This window comes from Phaenicophaeus curvirostris, chromosome 1, assembly GCF_032191515.1.
Source record: "Phaenicophaeus curvirostris isolate KB17595 chromosome 1, BPBGC_Pcur_1.0, whole genome shotgun sequence".
Taxonomy (NCBI): Eukaryota; Metazoa; Chordata; class Aves; order Cuculiformes; family Cuculidae; genus Phaenicophaeus; species Phaenicophaeus curvirostris.
In genome coordinates this window covers 2,601,850-2,626,940 of record NC_091392.1, presented here as the reverse complement: position 1 = coordinate 2,626,940, position 25,091 = coordinate 2,601,850, and the positions used below count along the sequence as shown (strand labels likewise).

At 45.1% G+C, this 25,091-nt stretch overlaps 1 protein-coding gene across 1 annotated transcript in view; it reads right to left on the bottom strand.

Moving 5' to 3' along the window:
- Positions 1–25,091, bottom strand: part of PLXNA4 (plexin A4) — a 488,098-nt gene that overhangs the window by 220,943 nt on the left and 242,064 nt on the right. The window contains exon 4 of the mRNA XM_069860812.1: positions 16,909–17,040. Within this exon, the coding sequence (XP_069716913.1) occupies positions 16,909–17,040 (132 nt within the window). The remainder of the gene's footprint in view (positions 1–16,908; positions 17,041–25,091) is intronic.

Genomic DNA, 25,091 nt, shown 5'->3' with positions numbered 1-25,091 from the left:
ATGGCCTCCCCTGGATCCATTCCAACAGTTCCATATCCTTCTTCTGTTGGGGATTCTGGAACCAGACATAATACTCCAGGTGGAGTCTCACAAGAGAGGAATAGAGGGGCAGAATCACCTCCCTCAATCTGCTGGCCATGCAGTAGATGTAGGTTTTTTATGAGTCCTATATATGATGATTTCATGCATCATCCTTCCAGTCACCCATGACAACTCACAACAGACGTGTTACATGAAGGGGGAAAGATGCAACAGGGCTCCTGCCACTAAAGCAACTCATTCACCCACAGCCTGCTCTCAGTTCCATCCCAGAGAAAGGGTATTTGGGAAAAAATTGTAGTCTTTTAAGAAATCTTTCAAGAAATCAAATAGTCAATAAACAGCTACATCAGGTCTGTGTCACGCATGACCATTCTCATGGCCAGCAGGAGAAAGAGCAGCATCCTAGCCTAAGAGTGAACCATAGAGCCAGAACAAATATTTTTTCCCACAGACAGAGCATTAAATTCAGGCTGACTTTTCACTTGGCGAAATAAAAAAAATAAAGTTAATATCTCGGAGATGCGGGATGGCAGAAAAAGAAAAATAACAAATGCAAGCAAAAAAAAAGATGAAATTGTCCCATTGAAATGCACAGCTGAGCAAGAAAATTTCATCTGCCCGGAAAAGAAGCTTGCTATTTTTCTAGGACCCTGGGGCAAAACTGTCAATTCTAAAACCTACAAATTATCCCTTTGCTTTAAGAAAAAATGATTCGAACCTACAGTCCTTTATCAGGCTTGAATTCTCCTTCCTTCTCCTAAAGAGTTGCATGAGGAAGCAAAGAAAGACACACAGAAATGCAAACACACACATCAAATACAAATACCTCAGTATGTAAAAGATCTTTTTGCACCACAAGCTGATGTTTCTCTAATTCGAAACAATAACACCTCAAAGCTGTCTGAGCACTGAAGAGAGGGGGAGGAGTAACTGCACATGGTTGATTGTGTAAACTTTGTGCCACAGTTGTGAGTAGAAGGATGGATTGTCAGTTTAAAGAGAAAGTCTAGAAAAGAGAAAGGGGGACTGTTTAGCTTGTGTGGGAGCATGGAGGGCCTACGATATCTGCCACAAGCACTTTTATCTCTTTAGCGATGAAAATTAATGAAAATAAATGATCAGAAGGCAATAAATGGATGTGCAGCTACCATCACCAAGGAATGCTGATACACTGTTTACACATCTAATGTTTGTTTTGAGACTCTGCAATCTCTGCAGGATGGTACAGTGCATATGTTGTTGTCACTGTATTTCTTTTTCCTTTTTAATTTATTGATTCAGGGTATAGAAGTGTCTCTAAAGCCTTGGCTCAGCTTTCAGAGGCTCCCTTTGCTGGGAGGAGTTGGTGCACCTCAAGCAAACCAGCCCTGAAGGAGCTGGAATGCACAGATGCGGGTGAACTTAGAGTCATAGAACCACCAGGTTGGAAAAGACCCACTGGATCATCGAGTCCAACCATTCCTATCAAACACTAAACCATGCCCCTCAGCACCTCGTCCGCCCATCCCTTAAACACCTCCAGGGAAGGTGAATCAACCACCTCCCTGGGCAGCCTATTCCAGTGCCCAATAACCCTTTCTGTGAAAAATTTTTTCCTAATGTTCAGCCTAAACCTCCCCTGGTGGAGCTTGAGGCCATTCCCTCTCGTCCTGTCCCCTGTCACCCGGGAGAAGAGGCCAGCACCCTCCTCTCTACAACCTCCTTTCAGGTAGTTGTAGAGAGCAATGAGGTCTCCCCTCAGCCTCCTCTTCTCCAGGCTAAACACCCCCAGCTCTTTCAGCCGTTCCTCATAAGGGCTGTTCTCCAGCCCCCTCACCAGCTTTGTCACTCTTCTCTGGACTCGCTCCAGAGCCTCAACTTCCCACACTAAAGAGCAGCAGGAGATACCAGTGGGTTGTGAAAGCCAGTGAACCCCCAACAAAACTGTGATTTTCACTGCATTAACAAACGGGTAGTCTTCACAGTCTGATAGCCGCTGCTAACACTCTCCTAGGCCTTGTTTACATTATCATAGAATCAAAGAACAGTTTGGTTTGGAAGGAACCTTAAAGTCCATCCGGTTTCAACCCTCATGCCATGGACAGGAACACCTCCCGCTGGATCAGATTGCTCAAAGTCCCATCCAACTTGATCTTCAACATCTCCAGGGATGAGGCATCCATGACTTCTCTGGGCAACCTGTGCCAGTGCTTTACCACCCTCGCAGCGAAAAAGTTCTTCCTAATAGTTAATGCATCCCCTATTTCACCTTAAAACTGTTCCCCCTTGCATTCTCATTATTATCAAATACAACAGACCAAGGACCCTTCTAAAGACTTGCTAGCAAGTGGCAGTGTCTACATCTCTAAATTGTCCTTTCTTTCCTTTTTTTCCTGAAGAAGTGGTTGATACTTTCCTACTGCCCCAGGGCCCAGTCCTGCTCATGATATTCCCTTGAGCTTTGCCTCGGCACTGCCTGGAGGAATGCTGCCTGGTTTACAGAGTAAACCCATGGTAGAAATGGTGCTAATAATTATGTGGTACTGCTGGGCTTGTGCTGGCTCTGTTTGCCTGGTAATTTCAACATAGCTGAGAAGATTGGCACATAAACATGAGTGAAGGGCAGCCTTCTCCTGTATCCAACTGCTCTTTGGACAGCACCATCAATGGCTCTGGAGAACATCACAGGTGACCTTCCCAGTCCCTCCTGTACTTCTTACCACACAGAAAATCACCTTGCATCATACAAAAATGAGGTCCTTGTGGTCAGGCTAACAAGAAGCTATCCCTGCAGCAGGACAGCCAACTCCAGGAATGCCTCTGCACCCATAGACAGCTTCAACCAGAGGACGCTGCTGGCTCAGCAACCCCACTGCACACAGCAAGTCTGCTCCAGTGGGCTCTGTGGGCTTTCCCCAGATATGTACTCACTCTTCTCCTCTGCTGCCCCTCTTTATAGAACAGACCTCAGTTTTTAACCAATATTTCAAATGCTTAATCAGAATTACAAGCTAAAACCACAAAATGCTCAAGCTGACAGCTTGCAACATCTCCCATCCTGCGAAGTAGTATGGAGTCTCTGCCCACCTACACAAATCACAGGACACTTTTTTTGTACTACTCTGTAAAGTTTTATCTGCACTGGTATATTTAATGTGCCCTGCATTACTCCCTGATCCTAAGGTCAGAGAGTCTAGAATAGCAGATGCACACATCAATAAACTCTCTTAGCCTGTGAATGAAGTAGCTGTAATCAAACTGCCTCTCAGAAACAGTCTCTGGCCATCGTCATCCCCGGACTGTGTCCAGGACTGTCTGGGAGACAGCTCACTGGTCCCACAGTAAGGATGTGCCAACTGCCGTCACACCAGTTTAATGAGACAATGAGAAAATCCACCTCCAGTGCCTGGTCATGTTTCCTAGTACTCATAGGCATGTAACCTAAAGTCCATGTGGCTACCAGTTCACTGCTTGCAGAAGCCAGGGAGATCATGTTTTGAAACAAGAAAAAAAGCAACAACAGCAGATAAAGGCAATTCCTTCTCTGTTCCTAAAGCCACTCCTAGTCCCCTGTCACAGAGTTACATCCTCCAAGATGTGAACAGAAGTGGTTCTGAGTCTGTGCCATGAAAAAAGGCAGTAAATCAGCCAGCCTTAAGGTCACCCTAAGAAATTAAGTTTAAATCTTTTAATTTTTTCAACTGTCATCAGTCTAGAAGCGCAAATACAAGACCTTGAAGGGGATATCAGATTCATATCAAAACAGGAGATAACATATCATCAACCCACAACATGAAAAAGACAACGTGCTCCATATACCTGCCTCCTTGGTGGGACACAAACCGCTGCATTTTGGGGTGAGGATCACAGAAGGTGTTTTGTTTTTCTTTCTTTGTAAGCACACAGTTAAGATGGACTGTGCAAAGATTAGATGTGTTTTCCCAAAGGTGTGAGCTCAGCCTTGGGAAAGTGCTGAGTAAATGGATCAGTAATTAGTGATGGATAGCATATTCACCAAGTCCATTAGCTGGAAAGAAAAGCAAACCTGCAGCATGCTCAGCTGGAAAGAAAAGCAAACCTACAACACGTCTCACATTCCTTTCCTGCATTTTCCTGCCTCCTGACAGCATCCCAGTGATGACCCCCTCACAGCCTGTGCTGCTGCTTCCCCCGCCACAGCTTCTTGTCTCATTGGGGACTGGCATTTCCAATCAATTAGACGTGTCACTGCTGAATTTCTCTGCTAATTACTGGAGTTTATTATGTCTAAAGCCAGGTTAAATGTAGAATTCCTGAGGTCAAACGGGGTCACCCAGACAATCAGTTCCACATTTTCCGCAGCAAAAGAGACCCCCACAATCAGTCACTGCCAAGTGGTTTGTAATGACCATCTTGACTGTTAATGGCCTAAGGTGAAAGTTTCAGGGACAGAGAATGCTCTTGGAGACAGAGGAAAAAAAATCCAGCAAAGAAAAAGGCCACTTTGAAGGCAATTATAGCATAGATGTGTGAACTCACAACCCTTCCATGGAGTCTTAGTGTGGAAGGAGATGGTTTTTCTTTACACATTAAGCAGCTCACAGAGAGCAAGAACTGTCTTTCTTTGCACTAGTTTCTGAGTTGCCAAATGCCTTTTGGTTTCAAGGATGACAGCTCAGGACACAAAGAAAGCAAAACTGCTCAGGTTTAAGGACCAATAGGCTGTACAGCATAAGTTGCTAAAAAGTATGCTATGAGCTCTGCTAACTGCTTCTTCGCCCCTCCTTGCCTAGTAATAGATATGGTAGCTGTAAGAATGCTGCAAGCCAAGGAGACCCTGGGAGGGCTGTTCTTGAAAAACAGAATCATAGAATCATTAAAGTTGGAAAAGACCACTAAGATCATCAAGTCCAGCTATCACGGAGCACACAGAACCTTTCAGAAGGAAAAGAAAAACATCTTCTCATCTGTTTTGAAGACGAGAGGGTTTTCAAATCTCTCTTGGCTCATTTTGACACTCATCCTGTGCGTGAAATACATCATGTCCCTTACCGGCATTTCACTCAGAGCTGGCTGTAGCAGAGCTTGAAACACTTCAGCCCAGACAGAGTGCATGGGCAGGCTCAAAGTGCTCAGTATTTGCAGTAGAAGCCGCCTGAAGAGCCTTGCCTAAATGTCAACACTGTTTTCAGAAACAATTATAGGGAATGCAGAAATAGCAATCAGGGGGTTATGTACCTCTTCTCCATCCAGCAGCTGGCAGATGAGTTTATATCATGAGGAAGCCAGAAGAGGATCTCTCTAACTGCTGGGCCTGAAAACTCCCTATAAAAGTTAACACCACACAAGGCTTCCCTTCTGAGGGTTAAAAGCTTCAGGACGACCAGCGGTGTAGGGGAAAACCCGACTGGATCCTCCTGCAGCTGGAGTGGTGCAGCTGAGCCCTGACAGTCTGCACTGTCAAATTCTTCTTGGCCTCTTGCATGGGTTTGATGTCCAAATTGCAGTCTCTCAAACAATGTCCAGGAATGGCTTGGGTTTATTCTCTACATTGTCTGGATGGAGATACTCTTCTTTTGGAAGAGTAAGAGAGCTGAGATCTACAGGAATGGGCCATGCTGCAGAATTTTTTCTCAGTGCCAGAATACTTTATTGTATTTATTAATTTAGATGCTGGGAAAATCATAAAATCATAGAATGGTTTGATCAGGAAGCGACCTTTAAGGTTATCTAGTTCCAACACCCCTGCCATAGGCAGGGATGCCTTCCACAGGGTCAAGTTTCTCAAAGCCCCATCCAGCCTGATCTTGAACACATCCAGGGGTGGGGAATCCATGACTTCTCTGGGCAACCTGTGCTGGTGACTCCCCATCCTCACAGGAACTATTTCTTCCTAAGATCTCATCTAATACTCCCCTCTTTCAGCTAAAATCCATTCCCTCTCGTCCCATCCCTGCAGTCCCTGATAAAGAGCTATCCCTTCAGCTTACCCTTTAGGTACTCTAAGGTAGACTCTAAGGTCTTTGTGGAGTCTTCTCCATGTTGTCCATCTACACAAGTGGCTAAGAAGAACCAAGCCTATACTAAAAGGAAAAATACAGTTATACTCTATACAACAGAGTATTGAGCAAGTGTTCAATTTGCTGGTTCAAAATATCTTTCTAAAAGAAAAACAAGGCAAGACAAACTAAATTAGGTCTCAAGGATTCTCATTACTCCCTTGCCAGTTAGGAAATAAAACAAGAAGATAATTTTCAGGGTTGAGTACACTTGTCTCCAATCACAAACTGGAAAATCACAAAAACAGGTAAACACACGAAAACCCTAAAAAAAGAAAAAAAACTTCAACGTCATACTATGATGTTGAAGTTTTTTTTTTTTAATAGAAAAGAATATAGGAGCTAATTTGCCTTTCAAGGGCAGGTTCTGAAATTAATTTCATTTTCCTGTTCCTAGGACACATGCCTACGATGATAATGACTATATGAAGTAATACAAAGTGATGAAAGATATTTATCAGGGGCCTAAACGAAGCAAGGCTCAAAGCCATGAGTGCAGAAGACACAACAAATTCTGGAGCACTTAGAAAGGTTATTCCTGAATCTAACAATGAAATGCCTATTAATCTCCACTAACAAGGATCATGCTTAGAAGTTCAGAGGTATCACATGAAAAATAGAAAAGGCATTAGAAAATGATAACTCTGTGCACTTGTGATGTAAGGAACTCCCCCAAGAGAGGAAACACTTGCATCAAAGAAAGTAATAAGATACATGAGCCTGCAATAGAAACAACTTGTTAAGTATATTTAAAATGCAATGATTAAGAGAAGAGTGCCCAACAGCCACGGGGCACCAGTCTGGGAAAGCACTCAAGCATGTGTTAGACTTAAAAGCTTAAACCCAAGAGGTATGGAAGTGACTATACCTTGGAGCCAGGGTCTCTGTCTTGCCCATATCCTCCCTCCTTGGGAGCACTGGTGCACCAGGCTGGGCTGGATTGGAATACCAAAGAAGGAGGGTGATTAACAACGGGTGCTTTCAAGTGACCTGCAAATGTAAGGTCTGTTTGAGGCAGCAGAGAGGAGGAGACCTGGCTGTCAGTGAGATTGGAGGAGACAGATGTTTAATGGAGTCCAGGATTACAGATCTGCCTGTCTTCACATGTAATCACCAGCTTCTTAGGTTTCCTCTTTTTTCTCCCCTTCTTCTGGGTCTATTACACGGTCAGGGACTGGGGGAGGGGAGGATGGAGATTTTCAGATTGCCAGTTAAATTCCTTGAGCTGTCCTGAATACTCTGACCTACACCCAGCTGAAACCACAACCTTCCAGTCTGGCAGGATTCAGGGATACCGGAGTGGATTTTTCATTGAAAATAAGAAGAGCAATGTATTTAACTCCACAGATCCACCTCATTTTCCCCAAACAACACAGTAACTTGTCTGAGCAGTCTGTGTTTGAGTCAGAGAGGCCATGCAGCAGAGGAACAACACCACAATCAATAGTGCCAGATGACCTGCATGTGGTGTGCCGGGTAGCACTGTGCCCCAGGGGACACGTCTGCACAGCTTCCCACCCATCACCCACTCCTGAGGATCAATAGTCCCTGCAGCTTCTCACCCAGAGAACGACTCTCAAAATGCTTTCTTGCAGTTATGGGCATTGCTCACTCTTTCCTCTGGTTTTAGTCAGTTTTTGTCCTCTGTGCAAGGCAGGGGGTAACTATTACTTTGTGAAAGCTGAGCCCTGTGATTTAGAAGGATCAATGTTCTCATCGAAAAAAACAGAGTAGAGGAGGAAGAACTGGCTGCTACTTAGACTGACCAACCTACTTCATTCCTCATGTCACAACTCCAGGCAATCCCCTACAATTGTGTCCACCATATGGATACCTTACGGCATGGAGCCCCAAAGACAAATTAAACCATCCTCTACAGGAACACAGCACTTTCAAAGGCCTCTATGCATCCTCCAGCTCCTGTACTGCCTCTTTAAGATGCCTTTGGAGGCATCCTGGCATGGGGATGACTCTTGCGCAAGCTGAATGCTGACATTAGGCGTTGCTGAAGTTCAAGCGAAACACAGATCTATGGGTGGTGGTGTGAAAGCTGTACTTCTACCCCGAAACATTTCATGCATTGAAGAGGGAATGACTGTAGAGTTTAGGCACAAATATACCATTGCTGCGACTTAACATAGTTTGTATTTTTAACGAGAACGACTGTATCAGACACAAAACTGTGTTAATCTGTATGGATATAAATGCACCCCAAAGGCTGGTCAAGAAGTGATTGGGAGGCAGCTTTGACATGATACTCTATCACAATCATGCATCATGACCAAGGATGTATCTCTCAGCCCTCTCTGCTCATCAGCCACGTAATGTCACCAGCAGTGTTCTGATTCAGATGGCAGTTAAATGAGTTCACGTCTTGCCAGCAAGCAGGGTTTAGACTGTCCATGCTTAAGATACTTTTATTGGAAGTACTTGAGCGGTTGCTCTGATATACTCCTCTCCAGCTGGATGCCAGTGATTAATACAATGTGCTTGCAGGGAACTCATTTCTCTGGGATGAAGCAAGTCTGACAGAAACAGGATCCTGGCATCGATACGCAAAGCCAAGTGTGGGCTTGTCTACTTTCCTCTAGATGGGCTCCAGAAAGCTATAACTTAATGTCCACTATAAGATAGCTACAAAGAGAATAATTACTCTCCCAAGAAGAATTTCCATCTCTATCACGCCCAGACGAGATACCACCTGATTACATAGCAAGAGTGAGGAATGATTTCTTCCCCTCAGAAACCAATGCCTACATTCACTGAGCCAAATATTAATTAGGGAATTCATGCTTAGATTCAACTACTCTTCATATATTGGAACATGGGTATGAAGGTCCTGAAGCTCTTCTGAATTTGGGATACAGTAAAGCCTTCCAGTTCTCATCAGGACATTCACACTAGCCTCAGGTGCCAGAAGGAAACCTCAGTGTTCCACAGCCAGTGGTCGGAGTTGCAGAGAGCTCCAAAAGATATCCTGATCTTAGAAACACCTTCATTACCTTCAGGACAAATAGAGTCAACAGCGATTTGCCCACAGCCATACAAGGAGTCTGTGAGCAAAGTGGGGTATGAGTCTAGGTCTCCCAAATCCTGGAATACTTCTCAACTACAAAGATTTTCTCCCTTCCATTGTACTGGCATAGTACTTGTTTCAGGGCAAAGTGGGACACTTGAATACAGAATGCAACTAGCTTACAAAAGCATTTCCAAAGCATAAAAAGAGCTTAATTCAAGTGTAAAAAGCTCATGGCTGAGGGGCAGTGAGAGATGAAATTCCAGATGTCCATGCATCTCACGGGATGGAGACAGTCCCCAGCAGAATTTCTTCCTTTGCCATAAATGGCTCAATTGGGACATCTCCAAGACCTTGAATTGGTTCCTCACCTGCTCACCCCAGCCTTCTGAGTTATTTACATCCCTTGCTGGAACACATAACAAACCCAGCAGGAAGTTAAGGGACTCCCTTCTCTGTTAATTAGCCCACAAATGCTTACTCCTTGGATATCTATGTGCTAGCAGCAAATGAGTTAAAATCAAGCTAAACTATGACTTTTTGCAATAATATGCCTTTTGCTGATGAAGAATTATTTCAAAAGAGTCAGCACACAACGTGCTGCAGTTTTGCCGGTGGGCCAAATTGCTTTTATCATTCTTGGCTGAGAAACTTAGCTACTCATACGGTGTCTTTTCCATCCTTAGCTGAGCATCCATGCAGGTTTTTCCATCCATGCAGTCATTTCTCAGAAAGCATCTGACCTTATTTAACATGGTCTTAATTGGGCGAAAGCAAGCGCAAGGGAGAGTGGAGTTCAGCCCCTGATATTGCTGAGGGTGATGAGTGGTATTTTAAGGGCAGGGAAGAACAGTCAAAGAGAACAAAACTTGCCTTTGCTGCCAGCTGGGATTACACTCACTGCTATCTAGAGACTGGCTGAACTCTAGAGACTGTTCTTCCCTGTTTTTTTCAGTGCTACCCAAGAGCAGCCGGGCAATGAAACAGGCAGTTTGGTGCCTGCTTCTTTTGGGGGTTTAGAGGACATAACATCATAAATCTTTGCAAAGAGAACACGCAGTTCAACTCTTGACTTGGGCCCCTTAGAAGCTCCGATGACCCTGATTTTACCTAGGATGTCAGTCGAGTCTAGCAGCAGCCAATTACTCCAAGGAAGAGAATATGTTGTCAACTATCTTCCTACCTTCCTGGCTTTCAGGATTTGAACATCAGAGTCCTGCAGAAGACCTGCCCATCTCCAAAAAGTGGATGTGTACAGAGCAAACACCTTCCACACCTTGTACCATAACCCCTTCTACAAGATGACAGTCAATCTCCAAGAGCTGACAATACAGCAGAGTCAAACGATATAAATCTGCAACAGCAGTGTCAAAATTTACAATTCAAGCATTTTTCTGGTGCTTTTAAATCCTCGGGTCAAAAAGTCACACTTATTAGACAATTTCAGCTCGCTATTTTAAAACAATTTTTTTCTGGTTCTGGACCAATGATGAAAAACACGGTCTGCACAAAATCTGATGGCTTACAAACAAACAAATGCAAATTAAAAGGAAAAACTCTTTAGTTATTTTTAAAACTTGTGATCTTGAGCCAGTGTTTCTGGTGACAGCCTCAAACTGACAATCCCCTGGAAAGAGCCTCTCCAAACCTAGGAGTTAATGTTAATTGAAATTTTGTGTAAAGACCACATTTGAAGAAATTAAGCTATAATTAAGTAAAGTTATTAATGATTGCTTTAACTAATTGATATGATAACACAAGCAGCAGACAAGATCTTAATCAGTGGTCATGAAATCAGAAGTAAACTATCCAGAAACCACCTCTTCCTTTCCAGCTAATTTCCACACAATAATTCTGTTGCAGATAGTGACTCGGTGATGAAGGGAAGAATAAATCCCAGGAGACAAATAGGTATAAGCCTTCCTTATTTTAATGAGAAACAGGCAGAGAAAGGCCAAAAAGACCCTGTCAACATGATTTGTGATACTGTCACTTAATTTTTACCAAATGTGGTTTCTGCCACGTTTTTGTTGAAGTACATATTTATTTGATATTTCATTGGCAAAGTTTAAAAGATCCCCTAAAATACCTATCAGCTTCTGCTACGCATGACCTTACAAGGCTAACCTTCGACATACTGTAATGGTTTTAGGGAATGATAGTGCTGCACAGATGTGATTTATTCTCAGATCATGGATGACTTTCTGTTGGTTTACAGGGAGGAAGCACAACTTTCTGCTGGAACATGAAGCTGACTCACCTGCATGAAACAAACTTGCTTGCAGAGAGAGGGACAACAAATCGCCTTCTTTGAGTCAAATGTAGGGTTACTCATAATCTGTTTGCAGAACAGAGTCTTCCCTAGACATTAGTAAACCAAAAGTAGGAGGCAGCTCAAAGCCTTGGGATTTTAATAACATGAAGTTGGGGCCTCTTGCTGTTTGCCTTCTCGTTTTTCAGCCTTTAAGTTCATTTTCTCTAGTTCTTTCCTTTGATCCCTCTGTATCAAAGGGAGGAGCTGAGATTCTTGTGTCTTGGAGTTGCTTCCAGGTGCTGTGTCAGCTTTCCAAAACACCTCTAGTACTAGGAAAGACTTAGGAGTCCAACATGCTGAAACATATATTTAGGGAGTGATGGAGGTGACCTTACACATACTAGTCCAAAGCCATAACAAGAAAACGACCATCCTAGACATCCTGACATGTAGAGCTGGGCTTTGTATGCATGGCAACGCTTAAGCATCAAGAAGGTGAGGAGGCATGGTCAGCCAGCAGCATGGTGGCAGCTGGAAGAGAAGAGAGCAAAGGAAAAGGGATGCCAAGAGTGGAGGAGTAATGGAAAAGCAAGTGCAAGCTGCAAATGAGAGGACAGTGTCACAAAGTGAGGTGGGATCAGAGAGAGAGGTGGGAATAATGAGGAAGGGGTAAAAGAAGCATCTCAAGTCCTGCAGAGAGCTCCAGGAAGCTTGTAGGCTTGAGCTTCTCACTTGAGTGGAGAGAGTCAAAGAGAGGATTAGAGGACGAAAAGGGTCCTGAAGAGGTATGTACATATGTCATGAGGCACAAGAAGATGCAGAGACACTGAAAACTTCCTTCCTCTGCTCCTCCAGCAGCATGTGCCATCTGCTCCTCATCTCCTTAGGTCAGCACGTGAGGCAGAGGGTTCTCCACTTTCTGTGCATCATAAACAAAGAAGGAAAAAGAAACAGCCTAAAGCCTCCAATGTACTGATACTCCCATAACCCTGAGGTAACATCTCAATACAGGAAAAAGTGTCATACAGACAGGTAAGCGAGGAGATGACACCCCAGAGCAGTCCTCTCCACACCTTGGCCACACAACCCCCCCCATTCAATAGGAAACACCGTCTGGCTTGGAAGTCACTCAGAGCCTTTGAAAAACCTGGGGCTAAATGGTAGCTCTCTTGATAAATCCTGACAGATCCCATGCATGCAGCAATCCTCCTCCACTCTGTCAACAGGGAGTTGAAGCACACTTTCACTCTTAAAACACGCGTACGCCTGCACCTCTGCTAAATAATGGGACCTTTTCATACTGTTCCTCTGCGCTCTGGCGACAAATCTTCCCCTCTCTCTTTTCAATCAATCTCCATATAAAATATATATTTCTATATAGTGCAGCCCTTCTGCTGGTGAAAAGTTGCTGCATCCAGCTCTTGAGAGCACAGCATGTTTTGATGGTGCCAACAAGTGCTGCCTGTTACCTGTGTGTTAACAGGAGCTGCAGGAAAGGACCTGCTTCAGCCACAGACCACAGGACTGAGCTAGGTTCCCCCATTACAGAATCACAGAATCACTCGGTTGGAAAAGACCCCCAGGATCATTGAGTCCAACCATTCCTATCAACCACTAAACCATTGTGGGCGTCTAGCTGGGCAAGCAAGTCTCTGACCACCTCCTCTTGAATCATGGAAGCTTTGTTCTGCCCCTCTAACTCCTGGGTATGTACACATAGGGAATAACTTTCCTTACTATTAAAGACTGAGGCAAAGAAGGCATTAAGTACCTCAGCCTCGTCCTCACCCTTTGTCACAGTTGTTCCCTTTGCATCCAATAAGGACTGAATATTCTCCCTGGTCTTCCTTTTATTGTTAATGTATTTATAGAAAGATTTTTTGTTGTCTTTCACCGATTTGGCCAATCTGAGCTCTAGTCGGGCTTTAGCCTCCCTGATTTTTCCTCTGCACCATCTCACTTCCTCCCTGTCATCCACCCAAGATGCTTGTCCCTTCTTCCAAAGTTCACAGACATTCCTCTTCTTTTTGATGTCCCTCCAGACCTCCCAGCTCAAGCAAGCTGGTTGTTTTCCCCAATGGCTCCTTATCCAGAACATGAGGACGGCTTGCTCCTGAGCAGCTAGGATTTCTTTTTTGAAGAGCTCCCAGCCCTCATGGGCTCCCTTGCCCTTAAGGACTGTCTCCTATGGGACTTTATCAACCAGCCTTCTGAACAGTCCAAAGTCTGCCCTCTGGCATTCTCCTTGGAGCCCAGGGAGTTCAGCTCCAGATGAAAAGCCCCATGTGCAACCCAAGTGCCTGCAGTGCTTTGAGGAAAGTGTGCTGATGCTGACCTTAAAAAGGCCAGGGCATATATTTTTTTTGCAGCATGAGAAAGTCTTTCCTTGTACCAGGTTTACTGCACCAGCTTTTTAAGGTGTTCCAAGTTAATGGCTGTCTTGCTGAGCTGAGCCCTAACCTCTATGCAGAATAATTTGGGGTATGGTGAGAGCAAAACTTGCTGTCACTGCCATAGCCACGACAGGACTCGGACAAGTTGGAGAAATCTGCTTTATCATTGGACCTTCCATTCCTGTTAAGGACTGGTAAGTGATGGAGCCAAGCCTGGCAAAACTGCTTTTAATGGAGCCCCTACACACCCAACAGAATCAGTCTTATCTCTGGGGCACAGCCAGGGTTTTGCTCAGCAGACAGAGGTAGAAGAAATGTCCTGCTTTCCCAAGGATAGGACAAGCCCTGTCCCCTGCTTTCCTTTGAAAAGGTCGTGTCAAGCCATCATCCTCCTGCCTATCATCTCCACAGATGTCACAATACCAGGGGATTTCTGTGGGCAGTGAAAACCTCTGATAAGTCAGATCTTCATCCGTTTATGAAAGGAACTGTATAGTGTGGCTTGCAAGTGGATGGGGTTTTCACTCTCAAGGCCAGCCTGCACTACTCCACACTGTTCATAGTCCTGCCTCCACTGAAGACAAACCCCTGTGCCCACTCTCAGCTACAGAAACACTGAAAATGTTAATTCATTCAAGCCCTTGAAGTGTATTATATCATGAGCACACAGATAGCAACTGCATTGCTGTGATGGCAGTGCTGTCATTCATATTGCTTGCTATGTTGCAGATAAAATCAGAGACAGGCAAAGGCCTCTGTAGTGTTGAGTGTTTCACAAAATTGGATCAGATTTTAAATAATAATAGTCCATGCCCTTTTCAGTAACGTCTCTCATACAAACACTCCAGAGTTTCAAAGATGGGTGAGAGGAGGACATCGAATGGATCACAGGGGACTCAAGGTTCCTGCATTCCCTATAGGGCTCCATCAACAACTTGTATCCCTAAAAAAAACCTGCCAAAGCCTTTTGCTTTGAAATAGTCAGCCATAAATTAAAACTGCTCATTTTATAATTGCCAGAGGAGTGTGAGTATTCAACATAACAGCAATAATATGTTCTGGGAAGTTGCTGGAGGGAAAACAAGTTCCTCTTCTGGTTCCCAATCTCACTTCTTAAGGAAGTTAGTGAGTGAGCAGTGCTGTTCCATTGCCCTCTCCTAGAGAGAATAAAGACAGCTCCTGGGTGTATCATATAAACTAAACCAAAAGAGCCAAATATGTCTGCAAATCTGAAGGGCTGTGCAAAATCAGTGGTGGTATCTGAGGTCACCTGTTGTCAAATGAGGCTGCACAAAAAGGTCACTCTGGGCAAATATGAATTCAATGGGTTTATTATTGGCATATTGTCACTCTTTAGGGCTTTGAGCATGCAGGAAGCTCCATTCTACTCAAAGAAAAGAAAGGATTCACATAGTAAAGAGATGAGAAAAAAGAACAGTGTCGTGACAAAAGTCTTGCAGGAGCTCACATGCATCGCCTTCCTCCAGCCTCTCACTCCATTCCAACAGGTGACTGGGACTGTTTTCACTTCAGCATTGGAGGTGACATCCCATCCTTTCCCAGCATGGAGCAGATAAGAAAGCAATCCCAGCTCTGTCATCATGACCTGTCTCTCATCACACAGCCTCTTTAATAAAGACGAATGTACAGAGTTGCTCCCCTACCCACTCCAAGTTTGAGGTATAAGATCCATAGGTCAGGGAGAGGGTTGGAGACATCACAGTGACACAAAACATTTAAAATAAAGTTATTCAAGCAGAAGAAATTACAGTCATAGATTGGAAACTATAACCACTGTTTTTGCAAAGGGAGAAGAATCATAGAATTGTAGAATCATAGAATTGTAGAATCATAGAATCACCAGGTTGGAAAAGACCCACCAGATCATAGAGTCCAACCATTCCTATCAAACACTAAACCATATCCCTCAGGACCTCATCCACCTGTGCCCTAAGGTGACCCAATCACCTCCCTGGGCAGCCTGTTCCACTGCCCAATGACCCTTTCCGTGAAAATTTTTTCCTAATGTTCAGCCTAAACCTCCCCTGGTGGAGCTTGAGGCCATTCCCTCTTGTCCTGTCCCCTGTCACCTAGGAGAAGAGCCCAGCACCCTCTTCTCCACAACCTCCTTTCAGGTAGTTGTGAAGAGCAATGAGGTCTCCCTTCAGCCTCCTCTTCTACCAGGCTAAACACCCCCAGCTCTCTCAGCCGCTCCTCATAAGTCCTGTTCTCCAGCCCCCTCACCGGCTTCGTAGCGCTTCTCTGGACTTGCTCCAGTGGGTACTCTATGTTTGGTGCACCTTACATGATCCAAGGTCAGGTAGCTAATAGTTGCTTAATGAATCATTGAAGCTTAATATATGGGTGAACTTGTTACACTTGGACTGATGGCCTCTAGTTGAACTGTGGTTGCACTGTAGGGCACATGCCATCACCCTACCACAATCCCTTATCGGTCCTTTTTTCTGTGGATCTAAAGCTCCTCATGAGCATGCATGAATCAACCGGTCATGATAATTCAAGTCCCTGTATGTCCACAAGACTAATTATAAACTATCATGCAAAACTAATTCCTCCCATCTCAAGCAGCAAACTTCCTGAGGCCAAGCATTCTGCTGAAACCAGTCAGACTTCCATGCTAAACACCCAGATTGGTCCTTCTCTGGAATCTGGCTGGTAGTATTTTCAAGAATAATCCTAACAACACAACAAGAACATCACACTAAACTTGGCCTCCACTCTTGCAAGCAGCGTCCTACACTCTCGATCACTGTGTCTCGAAGAGGTTCCAGCAACTCCAAATACTCCAGTTGGAGCCAAATGATTCAGTGTTACACTTATCCGTATCTGTGGCAGATGTAGCCACAGTTTGAACGGGGGTGGAGAGCAATGTAGCACACAGCAGATGCAGCAGCAACTCTTTGTCATGTAGCCAGTAGGACAAGTACTGCATAAGGTGATGCTGCTTGTGGCTTTTGCCCCTTTAGTTCTCTGCCCCTGGCCCTTCAAAAATCGCTTCAGTTTATAAATACAATGGTTTCTAAGCACGAAAGTCATTAGATCAACAATGGAACATATCTTTGTAGGAACCTCGTTCACTGTCAGAACTTCATGTGCAATTCTCATGCCCACAGCATGATCAAGCTAAAAGCTTTCGAAGCACCATGGACTAACAGGGTTTCTTACCTGCTTCTCCGACATGAGGTAGAGGTGTTCATGATCCATTGAGAAAGCCATATCCCGTAATATGGGGCCAGTATCCACCACCTGCACAATCTCATACTCCAGCGTGTTCTTGGAGGTGCCATCCACACGGATCTGCAGAGCAAAAACAGATGCAGGGAGAGAATGTGAGTATTTTTTTCTTCTTCTACTGTGACTGTAGAATAATCATTGGAGAAATGCATTGTGGTCCATGTCTTTCGGACAACCAGCACTGTCATTGCAGCATGAACTTTTTCTTTGTTCCCTTGACTCCTCACTTAACGGATAAGGCAGGTTTAACTTCTTCTGCCGGTCCCATCAACACTAGAGCCCTGCACAAGAACAATTCGGAGCCTGCTTGCTTTTATCTCACCCTATCACAGTGTTACTGTCATTGCCTGGGCAAATCTACCGAGCTGAAAATGATGGCAAAATGGGTAGAATTTGTGGCGATGATGAGCAAAAGATAAAAAACCTCATGAGAGTCTTCAGGACTGACTCACCCAAATTCTAGTCAGACAGTATTATTGTTCTTATTGCTAATATTTCACGGTGCAATGTATTATTGCAGAGTGTACAGTACAACACAGACTATTTCTCTTGTTGATTACATATATCAGATATTGAAATCAGTCCTGTACAACTATGGCACCTTATGATTCCAGCCACATCTCATAACAAGGTGTCACTTAGGAACATCAATAACAGGAATTACGAGAAGGAACCAGATGTGCAGTCGCAATCTATCCCTGACAGTGACCGAGTGATACAGAAGAAAGTGCACAAAACACTAGAGCTCTCTTTACTTTGTCAAAGACTCATTTCTAGAGACTGGGCTGAAAACCAGCTGGAGAAGCCTTCTAATCCCTTTCAACAATATAACCACAATTCAGAATAATTTGGCTATCCATAGGTGTATTGCGTCCTTCTAGATCATAGAATCATAGAACTGTAGAGTCATAGGATCATGTGAAGCTCTGTACTTCTTCAAGCCCCCATGACCATGTTTTTCAAAGGTACATCCATGTTCCTCACCTCCCTTGCTATGTTTTGGATATGCTGCCTTTCAGTTTCAGGAAATCTTCTATCCTGCAGCAACACAAACTTTACAGTACCCTTTCCTAGAAGAAACAAAGTTGTAGCAGATCTGCTTCATGCTCAACATTGTGATCTCCATATTTTCCTGACCAAAGGCAGACCAAAGAGGCTCAGTTCCTGGTTTGCACTTGTGTGGTTTGATAGCTGAGCAAAATGCACCCTTCACATCCAAAAGAAATAACAAGCCATGAAGAAATTATGGCATCAAGACCTATTCCCAGTGTTCCCTGGCACACAGTCCACTAGCTTGTTCCTTCTGTATCAACCTTTCAGCCAAGAAACTGAGCCTGAATCATCTGCTGTATCAGAAAGGCAAAGAGAAAAGAAGAAACGGAATGACAAAGGGTCTGGAAAACCTGTATGAGTGAAAGGCAGCCACGATATACAGATTCTTATCTTGGTCCTTCCTCAATCTCTGCAGTTCCTGATTTCAACAGAGAACTCTTATTCTCCCAGATAGGGGAAACGAGGCATAGAGGAGTTGCCAAGGCTCTCTGAGAAAGCAAAGTGTATGGAGGGTCTTTAGGGATGCTCAGATCCTATGTGCTATCCATCAGCCTCCGCAGAAGTGGGTGCACGTGCAGGCATTGGCTCTTGGGCTGGCCAAAAGACACTGGGGGATTTGCAGTTAGTTTGTCATCTTGATGGATCTAGTGATGACGGCAACACACTCCACAGCATCGACACACAAAGAGGGCAGGGCCTGAAGCCTAGCCCTGAGCATCTGTGCCTCCCGCTGGCTCTGACTGCTGGGAAAAAAATGGTTTGCTCATGTCCATAGTCCTTCATGGCTGAATTCAGTTCCTCACAGTCTCTCTTCTTGAAAGTGGACTCTGATGTGAATCACTCATGAGGTCAAGGGCAAAAAGGCCAATGGGTTCAGAATGAGTCATTCCTCTAAGGACAATCAGCAGAAAGAAAGGAGACAGAAAGTGCTGCAGGTTGAGAAATGCAGGAATCTCCCTGTTGGAACTGTGTCCAGTGTGGCTCAAATGCCCCTGCGGCAGGAGCCTTTCCTATTTCCCAAAGAGAATTCCTTACACCAAATTCTCACTGTCAGGGAGCAGTTGCAGAACTCTGTCTGCTGGATCAGCTCTGTCTCTCCCCTCAGTCCCTCGTGGCTTCTCATCCCCATCAGAGGGCTGCAGAATATCCCCCCTCTCTCTGCTGATCACTGTGCTAAACAAACCTTACATCTTTGCTGTTTTGACCTTGATTTTTCAGCATCATCAGGGTCAGATCTCTAGGCTGCTAGATATGTAAGCAGCCAATTATCACCCCAGGGCTCAGTCACTGTCCTCAGCCTTTGCCAGGCCCCATTAAAAGAGAAAGAGCTCAGAGATGGAAGAGGCAGGCTGGAGAAACAGCCGGCTGGAGTTAACAAACCATGCAGACAGGAGGCACAGCCCCCAGGGATCTCCCCTATGCATTTGGTGCAGGTAAAAGATTGCAGAGGTTTCACACCAGGAAAACAGAGATACTCGGAAGTCATTTAACAGCTATTGCTGGCCTAATTGCCTGCAAAGTCATTATTTTGTAAAGGGGGAGAGAAGGAGGGAAGAACAGGGCTGATTCCACTGTCCATGTGCAAACACCACACGTGCGCTCACACACACACAGTCCAACAACAATAAGTGCAGCAATCTCTCTCTCGTTAAAGCTGGTAGCTAAGGAAAAAGAAAATCCAGAAGGTGGCCAGAATATCTGGTAGACATTAACCCATGCTGCACAGATTGTTCAAGCCCTGCGCCAGAAAAGAGGTGATTATCGTAGCTTCCAGCCAGAAGTCCAGCCCTTAACTCAAGTCATTCCTTTACTGGCCTTAAACTCTGGATTTCTTATGTTCAACCCCAGGCACAGAGCCTAGAGGATTTCCACCTTCCCTACACATTCTTCACAGTCCTGAGCATCAAAAGACTCAACAGCAATTTCTCCTCGATATTTATTCCTGGCTCCAAGGCATTCACTAGGACCAGGGCATTTGGGTTAGTGAAAAAAAAAATAAATCAAAAGAAGGGTCTGCGAATAGGAAATGAGAAGATTCTCATCAAAGCCTGCAAGTGATCATATCTGAAGTCAGGGACACGGATACAATCTCTCCTCAGAAAGCTCCCAAAGTTGCCAAATGTAGGGAATTTGAAGCACGCACCAACAGTTTTCTCTGTTCCTGCTCTTCTTTGCTGGCATCAGCCACAAGTTTCACATTAAGCTGGGGTACTGAGCATGATAGACTTTCCCTCTGATTGAAGTATAGGTATTTTTATATTCAAGATGCTTTTATTAGGCTGTGGGATTAAAGCCTGACTGACAGTCCAGTGGAGTATTCTCCTTGAAACTACCTGAGAAACATGAGTACTTCTGCAAGGTAAGAGGGAGGAGAGCAAATACCGCTGAGGGAGGAGAGCAAATGACCGCTGGGCAGAGTCAAATGGCATGAGGTTTAACAAGGCCAAATGCCAGGTCCTGCACTTGGGGCACAACAACCCTGTGCAGTGCTACAGACTAGGAGAAGTCTGTCTGGAAAGCTGCCTGGAGGAGAGGGACCTAGGGGTGTTGGTTGACAGTGACTGAACATGAGCCAGCAGTGGCCCAGGTGGCCAAGAAGGTCAATGGCATCTTGGCTTGGATCAGAAACGGCGTGACCAGCAGGTCCAGGGATGTTCTTCTCCCTCTGGACTCGGTACTGGTGAGACCGCTCCTCGAATCCTGTGTTCAGTTCTGGGCCCCTCACCACAAGAAGGATGTTGAGGCTCTGGAGAGAGTCCAGAGAAGAGCAACAAAGCTGGGGAAGGGCCTGGAGAACAGGCCTTATGAGGAACGGCTGAGAGAGCTGGGGTTGTTTAGCCTGGAGAAGAGGAGGCTGAGGGGAGACCTCATTGCTCTCTACAACTACCTGAAAGGAGGTTGTGGAGAGGAGGGATCTGGCCTCTTCTCCCAAGTGACAGGGGACAGGATAAGAGGGAATGGCCTCAAGCTCCGCCAGGGGAGGTTTAGGCTGGACATTAGGAAAAAAAATTCATAGAAAGGGTCATTGGGCACTGGAACAGGCTGCTGCCCAGGAAGGTGGTTGAGTCACCTTCCCTGGAGGTGTTTAAGGGACGGGTGGACGAGGTGCTAAGGGACATGGTTTAGTGTTTGATAGGAATGGTTGAACTCGATGATCCGGTGGATCTCTTCCAACCTGGTTATTCTATGATTCTATGAAATAATGGAGAAAAAGGATTCCAGGACTATAGGTGGGTTTCAACATGATCAGCCCATCACAACTACCACCACCACATGTGTGCACGCTCCTCCACAAACATACTCACCACCTCCACTGCAGAAATACCTCTTCCCACTTCCAACAGGTCTGTGCTGGACAGGCACATGCTCCTTGGATGACAAGTTGTTCTACTCAGCACCCCCAAGCTCCTCTGCCTTCTTTAATCCGACACATGAGCAGAGCTCCCAGGGACCAACAGTCTCAGGCTGCATGTTAATCCTGCTTCCTGGAAGGCTGTACTCTCTGGGCTTCATTCTGCAAAGCCGGCTGCTATTAAAACATCAGCATGATTCTTCCCGAAGGTCAACTACCAGGGGACCTATTCTGGCAGCTGTTTGTTTGTTTGTCTGAACATTATCTAGGTCTGGCTGTTTATTTACATCCATTGAAGTATCAGACAATAAATATCCTCTCCCAGTAGCAAACAGATGCTTGTACTTGAATGTTCTGGCTAGCACTGACTTCAAAACGATCTCCTTAATGAGCAAACAATACTATTAATCTTTAAAGACACAGGCTCTGGCCTTCCCTCAGCTCCTACCCTGACCATGGCCAGACCTACAGGCATCCTGGCAAGGAGCCCATGGGTCTGATAGATGAAAGAAGGTAAAAGATAACTTCCATCACTCTCCTGGTGCTTTTCAGCATTATCTGGGTCTCCCCAGCTGCTGTTGGATCCACAGGAGGGTGACGCTTGAGCACAGTCTCCCAGGCAAGCAGGTGTCAGATGCCTCAACCACACTTCTAAGAGGAAGATGGGATTTAGAGGTTGGGATCATATGGTTAGCAAAGAAGGGGAGACAATAAACCCTGAATCATAGACAGGAATGAGAAAGGGTCAAAGAAAAGCAATAGGGTCGGAGGACAAAGAAGGGATTGGTGCTGGCAAGCTCTTAGTCCCATTGCTGGAAGACAAACCATGAGCTATCTGTAAAGGAACACTGTTTAGGCTAAAATCCAGCATCCATACTAGATGTATGTCAGGAACTTTACTTCAGACCCATTAAAGCCCGATACCATAAACTGAATCAGCATTTGGAGCATGTTAGCGTCATCCAGGTTTGTTTTATCCAAGAAGAATCCCGTTCATACAGTTTAAGATGCTGTATGAATCAGAGCAAATTAAGCATGGACAACAAAATTGTCATCAAAATTGTTTTCAGACTGATTTCAGAAGCACATTCCTGAACAAGGACTCCTGTTATCACTTCACCTCTATTTTATTTTCCCAGCAGTTTGGACTGGTCATTGGTAGCAAAAGAATGGATCATTTCCATTGTGCCAATTGAGCTCAGCTGTTTCCTACTCTTCTAAAACTGTCATGTTCTGCCCTGAGTATCATTCCTTGCCCACCAGAGTCAAAACAAGACCCTTTTCATTAACTCCTTTGTAACAAGCATTTGAAACCCATCCAGGGCTCCTGAGAATGTGGTCAGGAGCAGGATCGTGATGGTCAGCCAGGCAGGCAGCAGGAGCAGACACTGTTTGGATGGTCGTTAATTACAAACAATTAAATGAATAACTAAGCAGAAGAATTGGTGAACCATAGCTCACTCAGCCAACTGGTCCCTCCCCGCCACTCTGCTTTTCTGCCATGTCAGCAGCCCCCAGGCTGATGAAGTAAAAGGGAATTCATCATCACTGTCCCCAACATTTCCAGCCGCCGCTCCAGCAGCTCCTGCTCAAGTCATACTGGTGGTTTATTTTGGCCATGAAATTGCCCCAGTTCCCGGGGGAGGTGAATGAGTGGCTGCCAAGAAGATTGTAAGGGTGGATTTCAAAGGCAAAGCCCTGCAGGTCACAGAATCCATCCACGCTGTCAGCTTCTGGGAGGAAGGGAGCAAATATAGATGTGGCACTGTCTCTTAAAAGGAGAAGAAATATTTTGGAGCAGGGAATGCCAGACTTGGCAGGACAATCTCTGTCCTCCTCATATCCTAAGGCATCCTTCCTTTGTCCTCCTTGCCTCTCCTTCTCCCAGGGCTTCTCATGGAAATCACCACCATTATTTCTCACTATTGGATTAAGGATCTGCAAACCTCATTTTTAGGAGTTCCAAGCAGCCCTGGAGCCCAGCACATCAATCCAGGCTGCTCTGAGCAGTATCTAGCCACAGCCTTATGACTGCACAGGGGCCTCTAATACTTCATTGTTTCTCCAATATCAGTTCCTCCCTGTTTTATGAACCTAATGTCCCCCAGCGGATGCTGGAACTGCAAGCTGCTGTTCCTGGCATGGCAAGTGGGCAAAGCAGCAGACAGTCTATGATCTAATGTCAGGCTGTTATGATGATCATCTATTTCTGCTTTTCCATTGATTCGGGTTACATGATGTAGCTCTATCGATCTTGGCAAAGACAGGGAAGGGGCTGAGGACATTCCATGTTCCTATTTCCTCCATTTTGGCATGTGTTTTCCAGTCAAATAATCTGTTCTAATTTGTCTAAAGCCTATTAACAGGAGATCAATTTCTAATAAGACGTGACATTTCAATAGCCCCGTCTATCTCCCGATCCAAAAGGCCCTTAGAAACACTAATTGAAAAAGCAAGGGGTGAGGTATTTCTTTTTCATGTCTAATAGATGCTTTAAGGCTTTGCTTGCATAGACAATACCAGCCCATTCAAATACAGATCTCAGAGCACCTTCAGCCATATGGAGAGCGGAATCCAGGAGAACCAGGTGTTTAATCTCCTCAGCACTCATGCTTTCAATGCTATCCAGACCCCAACGTGTCATGACGCCAGCCTCTGTCATCTGAGGTGATGCTAACTGACTTGGAGAGGAGATGAGGGTCAATCCAAGCTTTTTGCTTCCAAGGGAGAGCCACACCCTAAACATGAAGTGCCCCCCAGCTTTTATCCTGGTAAGACTCACCTCTCAAACTCTGTTCCAAGCTCATCAGTGTCTGTGGGATCACTCATCTAATTATATCCATAGACCCAAAGTTGTAAATATAGCCCTGCAGAAGCCACCTACAGGCACAGCACGCTTACTCCACAGAATCCATATGATCACCTGAGTGCACACACCTGCTCCACACAACAGAAGGGATACTAAAGCGGAATGGTCTTGCAAACCCTTCAGGTTCCTGGTTTACATTTCTTTTACCCAGAAGATTTAAACCTTGTGATTACAAGCAAGCAAGATTTATTTGCTACAGAATTAAAACAGCGAAGGAGAACGGTTCTTCCCCTGTTCTCCATCCACACGATTACAAACAGCAAATATAGGGTTTTCAAAAAACAGCTTCGCTAAAATACTGCTGCCTAATCCCTATCATCTGCAGGCTCTGCACAGTAATCCTCCCTCCTCACGCCCTCGGATGGGCTCTGGCAGGAAGCACGGGTGGCTGCACCAGGCAGGAGCACAGGGTCTAATCCCTGCAGAGGAGTCACCCACTGACCTCTCATGTAATCCAGCCAAGCTGCGAAATTAGGTCAAACAGTGCCTGACTGCTGTACAGGAGATCTTCCTCCCAGGGCAGATGCAGCACACTGGGGCAGAGAAGGATTCCTCTTACTTCAGCAGGGCCAGGAGAAGGTGTTTCTTCCAAAATGTTGATGGCCATCTGCTTTTGGTTCATGGCATAGGTGCTTCGATTTCATGAGGGTCAGTGTCTCTCCATGGATTAAGGATGCAATGTTCTGGAATATGTTGCAATGAACCTTCTGCTTTGGGTCAGTGAGTCCTGCAAGCCAGGAGATGAACTTCTAGCTGACAGAGGACTCCTTTCTTTCACAGCACGTGACTGCTGTGCCATACCACTGTGGTTCCCCACCTGCATTTATAGAAAGAGATATT